This window comes from Anguilla anguilla, chromosome 14 (assembly GCF_013347855.1).
Source record: "Anguilla anguilla isolate fAngAng1 chromosome 14, fAngAng1.pri, whole genome shotgun sequence".
NCBI classification, from domain to species: domain Eukaryota; kingdom Metazoa; phylum Chordata; class Actinopteri; order Anguilliformes; family Anguillidae; genus Anguilla; species Anguilla anguilla.
The window spans coordinates 34,819,621-34,838,376 of record NC_049214.1 but is presented as its reverse complement, the minus strand read 5'-3'; the positions used below and the strand labels follow the sequence as shown (position 1 = coordinate 34,838,376).

Sequence of the window (18,756 nt, the reverse complement as noted above, 5' to 3'; positions counted from 1 at the left end):
CCAAATCTCCCCAAAAACCGAAAGTGGATATGCGAACAGGTAACTGAACAAATAAAATTGATAATAACTACCAAAACCACCTCAAGACCATCCAATTACAGTGGAGCCAATAAGAAAGTAAATCCATGTTCTGAGATCCAGAAAGGCACATGCATCAGATAACATCAGAAAAGCGCAGGGAAATTGCTGAAAAACATCTATTTGTCTTTTTCATGCTCCATTTAAATAAGGTGTTTCCAAGAGATTTGTAATCAAGGATTAATAACTCATGTCCATTTAAGAAAAACATTTTTTACAGTAACTATTATGGCAAAAGAAAAAAATGGAATGGCTTGGGCAACACCCAATCAGCATTTCCTCCATGCATCCCGATAGAAATACCTGAAAGCAAGCCCAGTTATACATCTTGTCTTTTAAACTGCCAATTGTGACTGGCACTGTTATTTTCCTCTTTTTATATGAGCACACCTGTGTGTTCAAATAGTATATTGGAAGCCCAATTCCAACTGAGCTGCAAAACTGCCTAACTACATGAGAACCGAGTGAATTCAAAAAACCATTCGATTCAATTTTTGCAATCAAGTATGATGCCCATGGGGACAAAAACGGAAGGAACCCAGTAGCAATCACTGGCCCTAGTGGAGACCGGGTCTTTGACTGACCCCGAGGCAGGATTTTGTTTTTGTCTTCACTGTCTTTTTATCGTTTTTATATTGAGGGGGTGGTAACGAGTAGAGACACAGCCATATCAAAGCCTGCACCAACCACGACTGTAAAATATATCTGAAAGGAAAATGAGAGGTGAATGAAAAGCCATCGTAAAATGCAGACGCAGTGACGATACGCCTTCTGCAATTGATCCTTGCTATGATTTAATTCGCTCGCTCTCGAGTATTCGGGTTTCTATTGGACACTATATGTGTCAGTCTTTATAATGTGGCGTCAATTCCCGTTTTCTATTGGCCGTAACTGTAGACATTGTTTGGGGGATGGCCTCTCTACTGTTGCATCGTATCAGTGGGGAAACGAATAGGGGAGACCGCTTTGTTTTGTGGAAAAATGGAAAACAGTCGGCTGTAGAATTGTAAGTGAAATCGTTTTCAGATGTTTTTTCCTCACTTAAAGATATGTAGCATGCGTAGGAGTTATCACAACCGTTTATCTCATTAATATAATTCACCGAATGATCTAATAATCCCCTGAAGAATGCAGGGTGTATCCGAATTGTTTTGCTCGCTCGCCTCTGTTGTTATTCAAGTGCAATATACGTGCGGAAGTACAGTATAACTAGTGAAATAAGTTAGCTTGCAGCTACCCATCTAACCGTCTAAATCACAATTCAAGGGTAGCTAGCTAAGGTTAAATGTTAGCTGCTAGTCAGGAATATAACGTTATACAAGTGAAATTATACATCTCGCCAGCTATGTTAGCTTGTCAGCTTTGGTATACTTCGGTTGCTAGCTAGTAGGTTAGCTAGTGCTAGCTATATAGAAATGCATTGGGCTGCTAGATAGCCAGTTAACTAGCTAGCTAGAAGTTATGCACTTAACTTACCTGTTACCCAAACCAGGTCTGCGTTTTAGGGTTGAGCTTATGACTGCGGGCATTATTAAAACGTGTGGCTGCTATCGATGCATATGATCTGAAAAACTTCTGATCACTACATCAATATGCCACTTAGCAAGCGTAGTAACACAGTCAACTAACCAGCGTTAGCCATTATTGAAGCTGTAAATGGTCTTTTTGTTTTCATTAGCTAATTAGATAGCACTATAGTACGGTAGCTATGTAGTCTACTGTTGAATAGTGTAACTGGGAGTGAGGAAAATCCTCTTGGCTACTTAAACAGCTAGTTCATAACGTTATTAGCAGGCCAAATTACCTGTTAAATTATCTGTTTGTTGATACTGTTGAACGATCAGACCTGAAGTCAGGAAGTCCTGCAAGTAAAACGATTCAGCCTAATTAAATGGAAGCCAATGCAATCTCTTTAATTCTCAAGATATAAATTCAGGGTCTCCCTTGACTGCCATCATCAGTCTATTGTCTAGGACCTAGGATTTGACACAGGTTTTGATCAAATACTTTATCACCAGAGCACTGTGCACTTTGTGATTTGAGCATCATGGAAATTGAAATCTTTTCCAACGTCTCCATAAAATGTATCTCTTGCTTGAACAGTTGTTGAGTGGTGCTCAGATTCTTTGCATGGTCCGTAATAGGATCTAGGGTTAGCGTGTATATCTGAGATGCACTGAGGCAGGTAACTTTTTCTGCAGCAAAGGTTACCCTGGTGACTGAACTCCTCCCTCTCTGGGCATGGAGCCCACACACATTGCTACGCTGAACAGGAGTGACTTACCCCATTGTATCATTCTAGTGCTCTATTCATTTAGGAAATATTACGTAAAAAAACTTTACTGTTCTGCTTTAATACTTTTCAATATGCATTTTATTTGCCTTCACACTCGAGTGAATTCTAAAAAGGGCATTTGTGACAGTCAGACAGACAGAAGTCAAGTTGAGACCTTTAGATGTAAGTGTAATGTTAACAATACTGGGCTAACTACAACCAATTGCAACCAACTTCACCCACAGGTATAAACCCCTAGACCACAGAGCTGCATTAGACACAAAGCAGCTGCTCTTCATCTCACAGAATAGGAGTAGCTGTTCCAGTTCAGAATAAGAGTAGCGGTCTGTGGTCTAGAGCTTTTAATTTAAGGTTTAAAGTCCTCCTAAATTGTTTGTAATGGCTTGTTTATTTGATTGGACAAGTCAGTGATTGACAGCTCATTTTAGTGCCACCCATTATGGGGTTCATGAAACCTCAGTCACTCCTTCCACTTGAGCAAGAAAGCAGAAAATGTCACTCAGTCTATAATAATATAATGAGAAGATTAATAATAATAAACTATTTATATGCTGCAGAAGCTTTTGTGCTGAGTTTTGCAGACCAGAGTGCATTTGAAAATGGCTGAATGCAGATCCAGCGTAGCTAAAGGTGGCACCGCCACGTTCGTGTCTCGCAGGTGGAGGAATGGGCTCCCTGGGCAGTCGGATTCAGGCGGCGTCGGCCGGGGACGCCGAGGCCGCGGAGGGGTCGTGCGCCAGCGTCGGGCGCGGCTGCGACTGCAGGAAGAGGAAGCGCAGCTCGCCGTGCCAGTGCGACAGCGAGGGTGAGGAGGAGGACTGCCTGCTCAACACACCGCGCAGGTGAGCGTGTTCAGTACACACCGCACCCATTACATTACATTACATTACAAGCATCCAGAGCGACTTACACAACTTTTACATAGCATTTTACATTGTATCCATTTATACAGCTGGATATATACTCTAAGCAATTCAGGTTAAGTACCTTGCTCAAGTGTATGACGGCAGTGTCCTCAGGAATCGAACCTATGACCTTTCGGTTACACTGTGCTACACAGCACCCCCTTCTGAAACTGTGTTTATGATATATCATTTTTCAATCTTGGAAAAAGGGTGTAAATTGCATAAAGTTTCGCATGGAGAATAATATTTTGGTCTTTATTTTATAATAAATTATTAAAAACCTGCTTTGTCAGGTGGCCCATATGTCTGTCTGTCACATGTTTGTCACTTACTTAACTGACCTACACGTGTCACTAGGAATGTTGTGGTAATGGCACCTGCTGACATATTACACTGTATGGCTTTCTGTTGATATTGTCATAAGCATTATAGGAGTTTTTATGTGGTGCTATGTGCTGCTTATGAAAGAATTCTACAGCTGTTATGAAGGCCCATTCATAAAAAGTGTTATCATGTTTTCCTTTTACCTCAAACAGAAAAGAAAAAAGATATCATGTCATAAAAACTGCATAGAGATTAAGATTTTTTTCTCTCCCAAATTACTGAAATTGGGCGATGTGTATCTTATTGAGGTATATATATATATTTTTTTTTTTTTTTAAAGACTCAAATTAGATTTAGGTGGGTATAAAATGCAGTGCAGTTATCATATTTGTTGCCAGGAAACCACACACATGTACACAGCCTTCCCACATTTGATGTCATACAATGTGATACTGGGTTCACATTAGTAATTTAACAATTACTTGCATATTTTCCAGTTCCTGAAGACTTCCTATGGTCCTTTGTAATTGCATACCATGTGTTCTGTCCTCATCCATCTCTTCCTGTTTTGTGCTTACCCTGTCAAACTGCAACAGGAAGAAGTTGAAAAGCACATCCAAGTACATCTATCAGACGCTTTTTCTCAATGGGGAAAATAGTGACATCCAGATCTGTGCGCTGGGGCAGGAGTGGAACCTGCACAAGGTCTACCTGTGCCAGGTGAGTTAGGGGGTGAGCTCATTAGTATCAAACCATTCCATGCCAGTCCATTCCAGTCCTGTTCAGGATTCCACAGTCCTGGCCCTGGAGAGCCACAGGGTTTGCTGGGGTCCCCAGCACTGGTCCTGGAGAGCCGCAGGGTCTGCTGAGGTCCCCAGCCCTGGTCCTAGAGAGCCGCAGGGTGTGCCAGGGTCCCCACCCTGGTCCTGGAGATTGCAGGTTCTGCTGGGGTCCCCAGCCCTGATCCTGGTTTTGATTGTTTGCAGTTAAGCACTTAATTGATAGAGCAGCTGATTACACAGTTACCCTGGGTTTTTGAGTCCGATTTCAAAGCAAAAACAAAACCCAGTAGACCCTTAAACTCGCCTGGTCCAGGGCTGCAGACCCCTGACATAGAAATAGTTTTGTCTTACTCTTTTGAAAGGCTTCTTTGGCAGTAGTCTTCTCATTAGTCAAAGTCATTTTTCACCCCTCTATTTTAAAAAAATGCACCTAAACTGTCTATAGGCATTGTGTTTTGTCAGACAGTTGTAACAGTCTCTATAACTCTATCTTCTGTTCTCTCTGGCTTTTCTCTTTAGTCGGGCTATTTCTCCAGCATGTTCAGTGGCTCCTGGAAAGAGTCGAGTATGACCACCATTGAGCTGGAGATTCCTGACCAGAACATTGACACTGAGGGTGAGGGCTTTTTAACCGGTGTTCTTATGTGTGTCTTGTGTCTTCTACACCTTGGGCCAGCAGACAATTAGAACCCAGTAAAAGAGGCAAGCTTTATGTTAGCGATGTAGTGAACTGCTTTAAAGGGTTTATTTGGAGCACTCTGCTTCTCTTCAAGAGTAAGAATAAATACCAATGTGTTCAACTCAGTCCTGCGGGACCCACTATGTCTGCTAGTTTACAGTTATAGCTAGTTTTTTTTATTAAAAAAAGTTATCTTCAGTGGTTGTAATGAAAACCAGCACTCATACAGGGGACCCCTGAGCCAGGTTAGAGAACCCCTGCCGTAGAGAGTTTCAGCAGTGCTGTGTTAAGGTCTTAATAAACCCCTGCGATAGAGAGTATCAACAGTACTGTCTTAAGGTTTTCATAGACCCCTGCCTTTGTGTTTCGGAAGTGCTGTGTTAAGGTTTTCATAAACTCCTGCTATAGAGAGTGTCAGCAGTGCTGTGTTAAGGTTGTAACGGCGTGCTCTGCCTGCGCTTGCACGCTCAGCCCTGCAGGTGGCCTTCGGCTCGCTGTACAGGGACGATGTCCTGATCAAACCCAGTCGAGTCGTCAGCATCCTGGCCGCCGCCTGCATGCTCCAGCTGGTCAGTGCTGCATCAGTAACCCTGATCACTTTCTAAAAAACTATTACTTATAGCATGGAAAGGGTGCAGGTTTGATTCCCATTGACAGCAACGTACTTAACCTGCATTGCTTCAGTATACAGTGTATCCAACTAGATACTTCATAAAAATAAAAGAAAATGCGCAGATCTGTAGAAGTCATTCTGGAAAAGAGTGTCTGCTAAACGCTCATAATGTATGTAATGTAGAAGTAATTAAAGCAAGGATTAATTGATTTGCTAATTTGGCAGTGGAGAAGGAGCTTGACTCAAACTGAAATAGGCTTAAGATTTAAAATAGCCTGAAAGTTACAAATCAGAAGAAATGACCCATCATGTAAATCACTAGGCTTTGTAAATAAATTGTTAGCTATTCTGCCTTTCATTCATATTGAGTTCCAAATTCAGTACATTGGAAAAGTGTTAATATCTCTTTGAACGATTTGCCGATAATTAGCTTTATTTGGGGTGTAATACGTAGAAAGCATGGGGAAACGCAGACAGCTGGACAGACGTTAAATATGTTCGCAGTCATGCTGCGAGTTGGGCGTCGACCGTACTGATGTGACTACAGTGCCTCCCGTGTCCGACGGCTGTGTTTTCCCGTTGTTCTCTGTGCAGGACGGTTTGATTCAGCAGTGCGGAGAAACCATGAAGGAGACCATCAACGTGAAGACCGTGTGTAGCTACTACTCCTCCGCTGGCATGTATGGGCTGGACTCGGTCACAAAGAAGTCAGTACCACCAGAATACTGCCCTAGTTTGGCACTTTTTACTGTCAGTTTACACCTGCCTCTTCCTCATCTTTATCTGGCTTTCCTCTGACACTCTGCTTTATTTTTTACTCACTGTCTACATGTTTAGGTTGACTTGTTCCTATTCTTGTTTCTTCCTCTTTGATATTGTCAAATGACGCTGTGTCGTATATTATCAAATGATGTGTTTATGACTGTGCGTGTTCAACAGGTGTCTGGAGTGGCTTCTCAACAATCTTATGACCCACCAAAATGTGGAGCTTATGAAAGAACTAGGGTATGCCTCTTGATTTTGTACCTCCTTCCCTCATGTTGGCCAGATTCACGACTCGTTCTGTACTGAGTTAGCAGTGACAGAATGTAAAGGATTATTACATGATCACTGACTGGCTTATGTAGCTGCATAAATCAAGTTGGCTTTGCGTCAGTTTTCAGATGGATCAGGACAAGAACAAGCTGGATTTAGCTCTAGGTTGTGAGGGTCACTTTCTGACCAGTTCCTGGTCCCTTGATGATTCTGTTGTTTTAGTGTTGTAGTAAAGCTAGCATTAGCTGCAAAGAACTTCAGAGAAACTTGAATTGTTTTTCAAAGTGTATATTTATTCATACACAGGATGTGCTTTTTTCTATTACTGATTAATCAGGAAATACCAATTTTTCGGGCCCTAAATGTCGCAATCACTAGCAGAGGTGTCATACGCATAAGGGTATGTCATAAGCACACACACACACACAGAAGCTTTTTCACTTTGACAGCTGATAGCAGGTGAGAACATGCAGCAATAAAGCCAAGTACTAGTGGCCCCCAGAGAGGTTTAGGGGTGTGAGCGTCAGTATTTCCTGGTCGTTTGCACAGCTAATGCAAGGTGTTTCTGGGCAGGGTGGTGGTGATGGAGCAGCTGGTGCAGTCCTCTGATCTCTTTGTAATGCAAGTGGAGATGGACGTCTACACCGCCCTGAAAAAGGTAGATTGCAATAATAATAATAATAATAGTGTGTGCTTTTCTTACATTCCACAAAGCGCTGAAAGCATAAAAGTATACGTAAAATAAATAAAACTGAAGAAAAACCGGGTTGAAAGCAAATTTTTTAAAGGGAATCCTTAAAAAGATTTTATTTCTATTCAACGTGTCAGGGCCACTGGTGCTGAGATGGATAGTTTGATCATTTGCTGCAGCTTGAATCCTGAATCACAGTAAATGTTTTCTTAACGCTGCACAACATGCTGTGGAACTAGGCTAGAGTGGCCTTGGTCTACCAATTTGTTTATCTGCAATGGATTGGATCAGTGGCGATTTTAGCATGGCATTTCTGGTGGGGCAGTTTTGTATGACGTCACCATCACAAAAAGTAAAGGTAGCCAATTAGTCTACGGTAGGCCTATTCTATCATATGGGCTGCGCTGTAAGTGCCAGGGAGCAGAAAGATTTCCAGACTGAATAATAAAATAAAGACTTGTTCAAACTTGAACTTAAGAAACTTCAAAAATGAAATTAAAATCACACTTGACTTGAAATAGAAAACTTTAGCTAGCTATTATCGAAACATTTCTGCCTCTCCGCCCAACATAATTTGCGGGGGGTTTTCCCTGCTTACGCAGATCACGCTCACGTTGCTCTCCTAGCAACGATGGGGCAGAGTGCTCCGCTGCCCCAGAGCAGAGAGATAGGACAGGGAGCGCAGTCCCCAGTGCGAGCACACACATACACACAAGGGAAATTACTCCAAAACAGCACTATAAGGATTGTGAGTCAAGTGTATTATATTTATACACGCTAATTTCACCACTGAATCACTATTTTGTATTAAATATAAAATACACAAAATACACAACGTTCAGATGTTACGATAATCTTGCACCACAGCGCCACCTTTGGTGGGGCACTGCCCCACATGCCCCAAATGTAAAAACGCCCCTGGATCGGATACAAAAAGAATTCTGCATACTTAGTTCATGTTATATTTTTGGCTGTCAGTTGCCTAGTGCTATGCAGACTGATAAGTGATAAATGTTGGAATAAGGAACCATTTCTGACATTGATCTTTGAGTCTTTACATTCTCCTTAGCTTACTACATACAGAATCGTAAGTGGATAGATTTACATGGCTTGTATGTATCTAGATTACAAAATGGCATGCTTGATGCCATGATGTTAGCTGCATTCTTTCACCATTAATGTGCACTTTTAAATATACCTTATTTGTAGGGCCTGGAAAAGTGATTGAGCATGTGACCATCTGGCTGCTAAATAGATTTTCGGCAGTTGTCCTCCAGGTGTCCCTGTAGATCCCCTGACTACTTTCTTTTATAGCCTTTTTCTGGTTTTTTGTATGGGTATTTTTCCCATTATTGTTGAGACTTTGAAAATAAAAGCAACCTCTGTCTCCCTCTCTCTTTGTCCATCTTTGCTTCCCTCTCTCCTCTTTCTCCATCTACCTCTCTCTCCCCCTCCATTTCTCTGTCTTCCTGTCTTTCTCTCTCTTCCTCTCTCCGTGTATCTCTCTCTCTTTCTCTCTCGTCCCCAGTGGATGTTTCTCCAGCTCTGTCCATCCTGGAATGGCCATATTAAGCAGCTCCTCTCTGATGCCGATAACTGGATCTGCAAGCGGAGGAGTGGTGAGTCCTCTGTCATTTAGCACTTTCCGCAATCTCGGGCAGACGGCACCATGGTGGCACGCTGCTGGGGAGCCACGCCCAAAAAATCACCATTCTGCCTTATTTTCAGAATGATTGGCGTGACCTATATTTCATGTGTTAAAACCAAATCATACTTGATGATGCATTGGGATGAAACTCTTCTTATCATTTAAGTGAATTGAGCCTTTTCGAAATGGAGAAGGCTGTGTAATGGTGGGGGAAAAACGTTTTTTCCTGATGGACTGAAGTTTTTACTCTAACGCATTAAATATTATAGAGATTATTTTCAGATGAGGGGCTAATTTATTTGGCTTTGAGTTCATTGGGTTGGTGTCCAACCTGAACAGAAGGCTCAAATGGTTATTTATGCTTTATTCTTTTTCTCTTTTTTTAGCATTGAGAGGAAGTGAATTTCTCTCTGGGCTAAAACCATGAATGTTGTGTTTTCCTGCATTTCCAGAGCTGGGGGAGGAGGAGGCTTTCCTCTGCACCGAGCAGGGGGCACCGTTCGCCCCCGTCTTCAGGCAGGTGCGACTGCAGTACATCATCAATGACCTGGCCTCTGCCCGAATCCTCGAACGGGACAACATCCTGCCTCAGGGTAAGGCCATAGAGAGGGGGTGGTGGGGATTAAAGGACACCAGACATGGTAGCGAATCGGTAAGGGTGACCTTCAAATAATACGTAGCGGTTTCCCAAAACAGCTGTGGAGCTAGCTGTGGAGCTAAGGGATGTATGTGACTTGAGTGCAGTTTATTCGATTGTTAATTTTGTGTCCTGTATCACAGACTGGCTGTCGGCTGTGTACAAACTCCAGTGGTTCGCCATGCTGCGGACAGAACACGACAACGACACCGGGTTAGCCTGCGAGCTTCACCTCACAATACACACGCTTTTCTACCTGTCCCATAGAGGACCTGGGGATAAAAACTGTTCTCTCTGGTTTAATGCTCCTAAGTATCAGAAATAATCATGCATGGTTATATGGAGGAGGGTTTGGGTCAATTCAGATTTTTGGAATTAATTTCAGATCCATTTATAATTGCAATTTGAATTCTTTTCATTCTAATACAGATTTTTTTGTCACCTGTTGCAATTCAAAACCAAGAGATAGATTAATTACAATTTAATCAGCAATTCTGAATTAAATTCAGAACTGCATCCAATTCTGATGCCAGTCTCCCATTATTCCAAGGTGAAAGTTCTGTGGTTCTGAGCTGTATCGGGGATGCCGTTTCTCATGATCAACCATGAAATGCTGATTTTCACTGTTGCTGTCTGTGCAGCGATATAAATATTGTTAATTATTTTCTTTATTTATTTTATGTATATCGTTACTATCTCTATGTTTGATGTGTGATGTTTAACTTGTTAACTTTTTAACTTATGGTGCTGTACTCACTGGAAACCTGAATTTCCCTAAGGGAACTTCCCTACGGGATCAATAAAGTTTCTATCTATCTATCTATCTATCTAACCACGCCTAGGTCCGCCTTTCATCATGCTTGTGTAACTGACTGAAAACTGTCTCCCAAATCCTGGAATTTCTCTCATAGCTCGTTTTTCAGTTGTGTTTGTCTTGATTACGTAGATTGTCGTCATGGCAATAGGATTAATATTCAGCCACCTGTTCTGTGTTCTGTCTGTTCCTCAGGCCACAGGAAGCTAACAAGGATGAGTTTGATGTGAACAGCATGCGATGCGGCAGGAAACTGGCTAAAGATGGAGATGTGAGTGAGTTCTCTCCCCCACGGGCCCGCGTCCTGTGCTGCTGGCGCTAGTACCAAGCACTATGCATTCAAGTAACTTGCGTCTGCCGCTCTGTGCAGTTTGTTTGAGTAACCGCTCTCTCTGCGCTACTGTTGGCGCTAGCACTAAACACTATGCTATGCTACACAATCGAGTAATTGTTCTGCCTTGCTTTATGGTTTGTTTATTTGAGTAACTGCTCTCTCTGCAGTACTGTTGGCGCTAGCACTAAGTGCTGTGCTATGCAGACGAGTAACTCGCGTCTGCCGCTCAGTGTGGTTCGTTTTGAGTAACCGCTCTCTCTGCAGTACTGTTGGCACTGGTAATAAGTGCTATGCTATGCATTTGAGTAACTCTGTTCTGCTGCTCCGTGTGGTTTGTTTGAGTAACCGCTCTCCCTGCAGTACTGTTGGCGCTGGACGGGCTTCAACTTTGGCTTCGACCTGCTGGTGACCTACACCAACCGCTTCATCGTCTTCAAGAGGAACACCCTGAGCCAGCCGTGCGGGGGGTCGGTTAGCCTGCAGCCGCGCAGGCACATTGCGTACCGGCTCCGCCTGGCCTCCTTCGACGCCAGCGGCAAACTGGTGTGCAGCCGCTCCACCGGATACCAGCTGCTCACCCTGGAGAAGGACCAGGTGAGAGGGGAGAGAGGCCTTATCTGCACACACCATATCTCTGCTTGACCTGTGGGTTCAGTGTCTGGTTGTGTACTCTTTGCAGAGAGACGTGCTCTTGAGTGCTTTATTTCTCCTTTTAATTATTTAAATAAAAAATGCAGGTTTGAGTTAATATTATTGAGTTAATATTCTTAATAATTATTTGGAGGATGGAGGCAGGGATTCCACCCCTCCTCCCCCCAAAAAAAGAGAAAAAAAGGACGCGAGTCATACATAGGCAAATCTCCCTCTGTGGGTGTGGGTTCGATCGATCCCCCACCACGGCACCTTCTGAGCTGTGTTCCCATCTCTGCCTGTTACCCTGTCTACTTTCTACCTTTCTGAATAAAGCAAAAGACGAAAAAAGGAAGGCTCACTGTCCTCTCTTCTTAATAAAAATTTAAGTTTCCTGACCAAATAATACAAATAAGTATCCAACAACGCTCATGGCACAGGGAAAAATAAACATGTTTTGGAATATGATTTGGAAGTGCGTGACTCCGCCCTCCCTCCTCCCACAGGAGTACGTGGTGATGAACCTGGACAGCCGGCTGCTCGCCTTCCCACTCTACGTGTGCTGTAACTTCCTGTACACCTCACCAGCATCTAATCGCCGAACCGACGCCCCCGAGCCCGAGAGCAGTGCCCACAGCGTGTCCTGACCCCGGCCACGCTGTCTCATAACTCCTCCCACTGTGTGCCCTGACTCCGCCCCCGTCTCCTAACTCCTCCCACTGTGTGCCCTGACTCCGCCCCTGTCTAGGAATACCTGTAGCTGAAGCCCCCCCCCCAACCCAACGCAGTGTTCCCTGTCATTGTGCACGCAACACAGGAAGAGACCAAGAACCCCAAACACACTTTGCTAACACCTGGGCTGCAGGCTGAGCCCCGGAGCTACACATGGCTCAAGTGACTGAACTTTCAACTACTTGTAAAGTCTTTGTTGTTTTTTTTATAAATCACTAATTTACTTGAAGGTTTTTTGTTAATAATATTGGTGACCTTTATTAATATATGAACAGTTATGACACACTTATTTCCAAGTAGTAATAACTCAGTAATAACTGATTTTCTTTTTTAAAAATTATTATATATTTTCAAAATGCCTCTACCAGCTTTTGAGGTTCAGTGTAAATTGTGTAAATGTGATGGCTAAAGTTATTGAGAAGAGACTTGCTGACAGCATAGCCTAAGAGCTATTTGGTATAATCCTTGTGATTTTTTTTATATATCATTGCTTTCTTCGTATACTGTATGTTTCCTCACTCGGAATCTGTAAAAGTATTGCCATTTTTGTTGTTGCAACCCAAGGATGGGATTTTATGGAATTTATATGGATGTTAATGTAGGGCTGTTACATTGTGAATCATCCATTTACCCCCCAATTGTGGAGGCTCAGCATTTATTTTGGACTAAGGTAATATGGGGAGACATTTCTGTAATATGTATTTTATTTTTCTATGTGTATACGTTTTATAAAAATTGTCGGTTTTGCGGTTTCATTTTCTATTAAAGCAGCCATTTTGTGTTTGTTGAAAATCCTGTTTACAATTCGAGCCTTTTTATATTCTACCTGTTGCTATGTATACACTTGTGTATAATTCATCTTGTTTATAATTGCACCATTTAAAATTTTGATATAATTATGGAATCATTTAGGTATAATTTTCCTGATACTCTTAAACATTTTAATTTAGCAGATGCTCTTTTTCCAGAATTACTTTTTTTTCCTGCGCTTATAAGCATTACATACAATCCATTTATAAAACTGTAAAGCACCATTTTTATGGGTAGAGTGGCACTGTCTTACCAGGGAATTGAATCTGCAACATCTGGGTTTAAAAACCCTATTCCCTATCCACTACTACATTACATTACAGGCATTTAGCAGACGCTCTTATCCAGAGCGACTTACACAACTTTTTACATAGCACTTTACATTGTATCCATTTATACAGCTGGATATATACTGAAGCAATGCAGGTTAAGTACCTTGCTCAAGGGTACAACGGCAGCGTCCTTACCCGGGAATCGAACCTGTGACCTTTCGGTTACAAGCCCAGTTCCTTACCCACTGTGCCACACTCCGTCCCTACTACACATCTACATCCTCTTGACTTTATTAGCCCAACATTTGGGTTCCAGCAATGCAAACCCATCAGCACAAGATGAACTATTTGTTCTTTGTTGATACAAATGATTAATGTGAAAGCATTCATAAGCATCCAAGTAAATGCGATATCCATCAGGCCATCTTCCGAACACAATTCATATTTGATTTTGGAAATATCACCTGCAAGCACTAAAATTTAAGTCTCAGAAATCAGACCGTCGGATCTCTAGAGCTCTAGATCTCTTGCCTTACGTTCTAGTACCAGCAGCTAGTGAGCAGCGATAGGACCCACCAGTTAGGAACCAAATAGAATGCTGACCAGAATCTCAGAGGGGCTGTTTTTACAAGTGTGATGTTTAAAAATACTGCAACTACCTGACAAACTGCTGACATCTGTACATCAGATATTTAAAAAATGTTGAAAGACTTAACTAAGTAGAAACTTTGGAAATACGGAGGCCATGTGGTATATTTCACTCCAATTATACTGAAAAACATTACAGTAAAAACATTTGTTTGCACAACATATACAGACATTAGAAAACTCACTTGGGGACAGACATAATTTTAGGACCCTAAATATATCTAGAAGTATAAATGTATGAGTGTATTTTTCCTTTGTATAAATATTTCCTGGCAGTGTGTCATTAACTAACACCTGTGCCTCCTGCCTCGTGATATTAATGCAGTTTTGCTCATTCTTAGTGGTCTTTTCCAAAATCTTTTCAACATAATCAGTCACACCTTTGAATACACAAAAACAAGGTACATTAAAACTTTGTTATTTGCATCTTTAATTTGTTATAAAAACAACAACATGGTACAGTACATTTTAACAGCATCACAGTGAGGACGTCTTGTTGAGGAGATCCAGTCAGGCCGAATTAAAACTCAACATGCTGCAAGGGGCACTTCAGTGTTTATCTGGTCTATGCTGTTACACATAAAAGTCAGCACAAAGCACTCTAAAATAGAAATGCATGGGCTACACAAAGGCCTTAATAATATGAGATATCACCACTGCCTCTCTAAAGGGGCTGTATCAGCCAATGTAAACTACACAGAAATGTGCAGAATTAAGGTCAAAAACATTTCTAGAGACTCAAGTCCATTGCTAAGTATAACCCATTCATTTATATGCATAAGGACCATGTCTGATCACTGACCTTCCAAGCTCATTACCACAGGCAGCAGACTTGTCACAGTTGTGATGCCATGTCACAGCTTGTTTCAACTTTACTATGCAACTAAATGAACGATGATTGTTATCGTTCTTTTGTCGACATAAGGTTTTCTGCATGTGTGTAGTATGTATACCCGTTTATGCTACCACCTTTATCTCTGCTGAATGTGCGCTAGTTCTTGTTGAGAAGAGTTGCTTGAGACAGTCCAATGGCATATGTCTGTTGAGCAAAACAACTAAACGCAAAACCAACCAGCCTATTCAGAGCCCACTGTTGCCCCCAGCTTTATCCCGAGTCGGCTCCACTGTCTATCCTACTGTGTGCCTGTACCGCCGATACTTCTTTATAAATCTCCACAGGCTTTCTCCTCGTTCTGCCCGCTGGTCTCTGGTCGAGGGCTGAGGGTGTGGGCCTGCGCCTCTGCCCGTCCCGAGTGTCCGAAAGCCGACGCCCCCCAGCCCCTCACTGCGGGATCCCGCCCAGGCTGTCCTTCAGCTTGCGGGTCACGCTGGGCAGCAGGTTGACGTGCTCGTCCACGCAGGCGCCCACGCACCTCTCCATCAGGCCGCGCACGGCCAGCTCCTTGGCCCCCGAGTCGAACAGGTCCTTGGCCTTGTCGTTGCAGTGCATGGTGCAGCGGGCCAGGCGGTCCTGCGGGAGAGGGAGAGGGAGAGGGACAGGGGGGGCCCCCGAGACCCAGCTCAGGTTCGGTTTTGACTTTCAACACTTTTTTGGAACCCTGTTATACCTTAGTTCTGAACTCCAAATCATTTATTTCAACATGATGGGAAGAAAAGAAGCTATGGATGAGAGATTTCTTCAATATCACAGACACCATCAGTCAGAAATCCCTAAAGTTTCTCTTAACTGTGCTTCACACTGTAGCCTTTTATTTCTTTATATCATGCAACTCGTGAGACGGCATTAATTTTAAAACAACAGGATGAAGCCTATTGTTACCTGGCTATATATCTATGCACTCTGTGGATGTCAGCCAGGAAGTAGCTAGAACATATCCTCATCATCATCTTTTTATCCCTCATTGTCATTCTATTGGTCAATACCAGCGTACTCCATGATTTGTGGCACTCCTCTCTGTTTTCTACCAGTAAGATGGTGTCACGACAAGATTGTATTTTTCTGTATTATTTATCCCTAAAGCATAGGTGATGAGTATTCTTACCTGAAACCTCTCCAGCTCTGTGGTAACCAAACTCTGTGCCTGTGCCAAAGGTGCGTGGCAGCGTTCGATGCACTGGTGTACCTGCGACATGGAGTCCGATGGCCGATCGCAACAATCGGCGCTGCACTTGAACATTATGCCCTGAAAAGCACCAGTTGTGTGCAACATTAATGCTAGCATGTTCAAGCAGGCATTTTGGAATCTGTTTTACATGCTAATTCAGTTCGTCCAAATGCTGTGTTAAATGTGTCAACATGTTAATCGCTGACAACTAAAATGGACCTGAAATACTTGCTACATGCCACCTAACGAAGCATCCTCATCCAGGAACTTGTTTTCATTCAACTGCACTGCACCACACAGCACTCCAATATTAAAATGAAGCTGTCAGATCTAACAAGCACAAAACCGTGCAGACCCACGGCGCACCTGTACAAAGTGTCATCAGTAAGACTTGACTAACTATAAAGCAAGCTAGCTAGCTAGCTAGCTAGCTATGCCATGTCCTCACCTCTGTAACGTTATTTGTTGTCCTCCGTGTGTCCATACATCTGTATCGGTGGTACACGCTAAGTAGGTTAACTAAAGTAGGCGAAACGCTAACATGTTAGGGTTAGCTAAAGTAACGTTAGGCGATAAAGCTGTGCTTAAAAATCTTGTGCCGTTCAAAGTCGTGATTTTGGGAGATGCACCCGCACATGCATCCTACTAAACGAAGCAGCACCTGCGCATGCGTCACACCAAACGTCCCTCTCAGGTCATCCGTGAGTGAGTCAGCGAGTGACCACAATTTGCCATGCATAGCCCACGGTGGCAGTTCCTGTGCGCCGTGGGAAAAACACTTATTTCATCATGGTCTGATTCTCAGGGGGGAGGTTTGAACAAATGTTTCCTGGTTTGAATGGCCCCATTCTCACCACAAACCCCCCCCCCCCCCCCCCCCCCCAAAAAAGTTTATGTGTTTGGTTAGAAAATGTTGGTTACGTCCTGAAAAGTGGACAGGTGTATCAGTCTGAACCACAGAGTTCACCAGGCTTACAGCAGGGAGGTGCAAGACTGTCATGAAAGGCTAATGAATATGTAACGACAGGCTAACTATTAAAATGTTCAAAAAAAGTGTACCTAATACTGCAGGGCCTGTGATGTTATAAGGAGTGTTTATGAATAAATTGTCCTAATGCATGAGCCTACATCATTATCTGGTAGATTATATATATATATATATATATATATATATAATGTTAAATGTTAAGAAATTTACTTATAGATAGGCAAAACATTCGCTTTCATATTTTCTCAATGGTGCATTCTAATGAATATTTAACAATCATTTTTACAATTATGCATTAACGTAAGTGGAGTTTGTGCTTTTCTGACCTTCGATACATTTTTAAGATCAATTCGTTACAACGCGCATGATGTATAATGTTGGTTGCTACAAGTGTGCATTACTTAATTCACTGCTGTTGCTGTAGAAGAAGGTCACGCTTTGTGTGTGTAACAGTTCATCGATCGACTGTCCGAAATTAGTGGGCCTTTAATTGCCGACAGGGCAGGACGTACAACGGCACATGTCACTCTAGGACGAAGCAAGGGCATTTAGCTCAGGGATCAGCTAGCTACATCAGTTAACCACCCACGTAACTGGCCTAACGTTGCCTGAATTGCTGCAACCTTGCGAAACTTATATTAAATATTATTTTCCATACACGTGCAGGGAAAGACGCAGTGATAAAACAAAATGTGTATTTAAAAAATATGTCTTTGTTATCAAGAACTCACCAATAACCTAATGCAAGAGCTAACGACCTTTCAATTTTGCCTGTCTTTGCGATTAGCTAGACAGCTAGCTAGCTCCCCTGCTATTCCAACTACTTAGTTACAAAACGTGACAACTTACTTGCATTTTGCGAATGTGTTCCCGTTCCAAACCCTGAACCATCTCCTCTACTGCATTTTGAACCCGAGCTTGTTGCGCTTCTGCCATACCGAACCTAGTAAAATGAACTAGCTAGCTATCTGACACTAAAATCGCTAGCGTGCAAAGCTTATATAGCAGAACAGTTTGTGTAAACCTTGGTGTAGCTCTATCAAGCATAGGCGTTTTACTGCACTATGTCACACTGGTATCAAACCAGACAGCTTATGCACGCCAGCTAAGGTCACCTCAAAATTCGGAACACATGGGAACCACTGTCTGATAACACTGGTTATAGCAGTCACGCTCTTGTCGGGGGAATGGCGATGGCGAAGCGTGGTTCACTGCGCACGCGTACTACATTTAGACCAGGTGACCGCTTGTCGCACAATGTGACTGATATCAGAACAGTTTTACAGTTATATGCATATTACGCTGTGGTACTTCATTAAAAATATCGACAATAACAAAACATTGAAAACATGAAAGAAATGTTAAAGTTCTAAAATACCGTAAAATATCGCGGAAATCGTTAACATGACACACGTCGAATTGAATAAGACATTTGATTCTTAAAAAATGGTTACACCAAGCGCAGATATACAAATCAGTCTATAGATATACTCAGAGAAGCCAGTATGTAAAACGAGTCTGTAATGCGCATGACCCTTCCCGTTGAAACAAAATGTTGAACTCTATGACTTCCATTTAAAAATCGCATTTTACTCATATAAAGTACTGCAAAATCTTTTAAATTAATGTTTGAATACCCCATCTAGACATAATTGACCCAATTCTAATTACTTATTTGATTAAAGTGTGATGTGATGTAATGTAATGACTTATCAGCCAACATTTTTTCTAAAGCAGGAGGCCCACAGGGATTTAACTCACATTAGTCCCCATA

The 18,756-nt window shown here is 42.4% G+C and overlaps 2 protein-coding genes across 4 annotated transcripts; one reads left to right on the top strand and one right to left on the bottom strand.

Annotated features, from left to right (window-relative positions):
• The first annotated feature begins 968 nt into the window (after positions 1-968).
• On the top strand, positions 969-12,990 carry gmcl1 (germ cell-less, spermatogenesis associated). 2 transcript variants are annotated; one of them, XM_035392399.1, is made up of 14 exons: positions 969-1,084; positions 3,033-3,216; positions 4,200-4,323; positions 4,905-5,001; positions 5,536-5,633; positions 6,272-6,384; positions 6,617-6,682; positions 7,286-7,370; positions 8,932-9,022; positions 9,504-9,644; positions 9,832-9,901; positions 10,698-10,773; positions 11,197-11,430; positions 11,973-12,113. In XM_035392399.1, the coding sequence occupies exons 2-14, from the start codon at positions 3,041-3,043 to the stop codon at positions 12,111-12,113; spliced, it is 1,512 nt and encodes a 503-aa protein (XP_035248290.1). In that variant the 5' UTR covers positions 969-1,084; positions 3,033-3,040. The 2 variants fall into 2 exon arrangements, with proteins under 2 accessions (XP_035248290.1, XP_035248291.1); XM_035392400.1 differs by lacking the exon at positions 969-1,084 and having other exon boundaries at positions 3,041-3,216; positions 11,973-12,990.
• A 1,350-nt stretch (positions 12,991-14,340) lies between these two features.
• On the bottom strand, positions 14,341-18,194 carry fam136a (family with sequence similarity 136 member A). Of its 2 annotated transcripts, none has more exons than XM_035391290.1 (3): positions 17,832-18,194; positions 15,932-16,072; positions 14,341-15,399 (listed from the first exon to the last, which is right to left on the bottom strand). In XM_035391290.1, exons 1-3 carry the CDS (start codon positions 17,916-17,918, stop codon positions 15,211-15,213), a joined length of 417 nt encoding a protein of 138 aa, XP_035247181.1. In that variant the 5' UTR covers positions 17,919-18,194; the 3' UTR covers positions 14,341-15,210. The 2 variants fall into 2 exon arrangements, with proteins under 2 accessions (XP_035247181.1, XP_035247182.1); XM_035391291.1 differs by lacking the exon at positions 17,832-18,194 and adding an exon at positions 16,443-16,494.
• Positions 18,195-18,756: the final 562 nt, after the last annotated feature.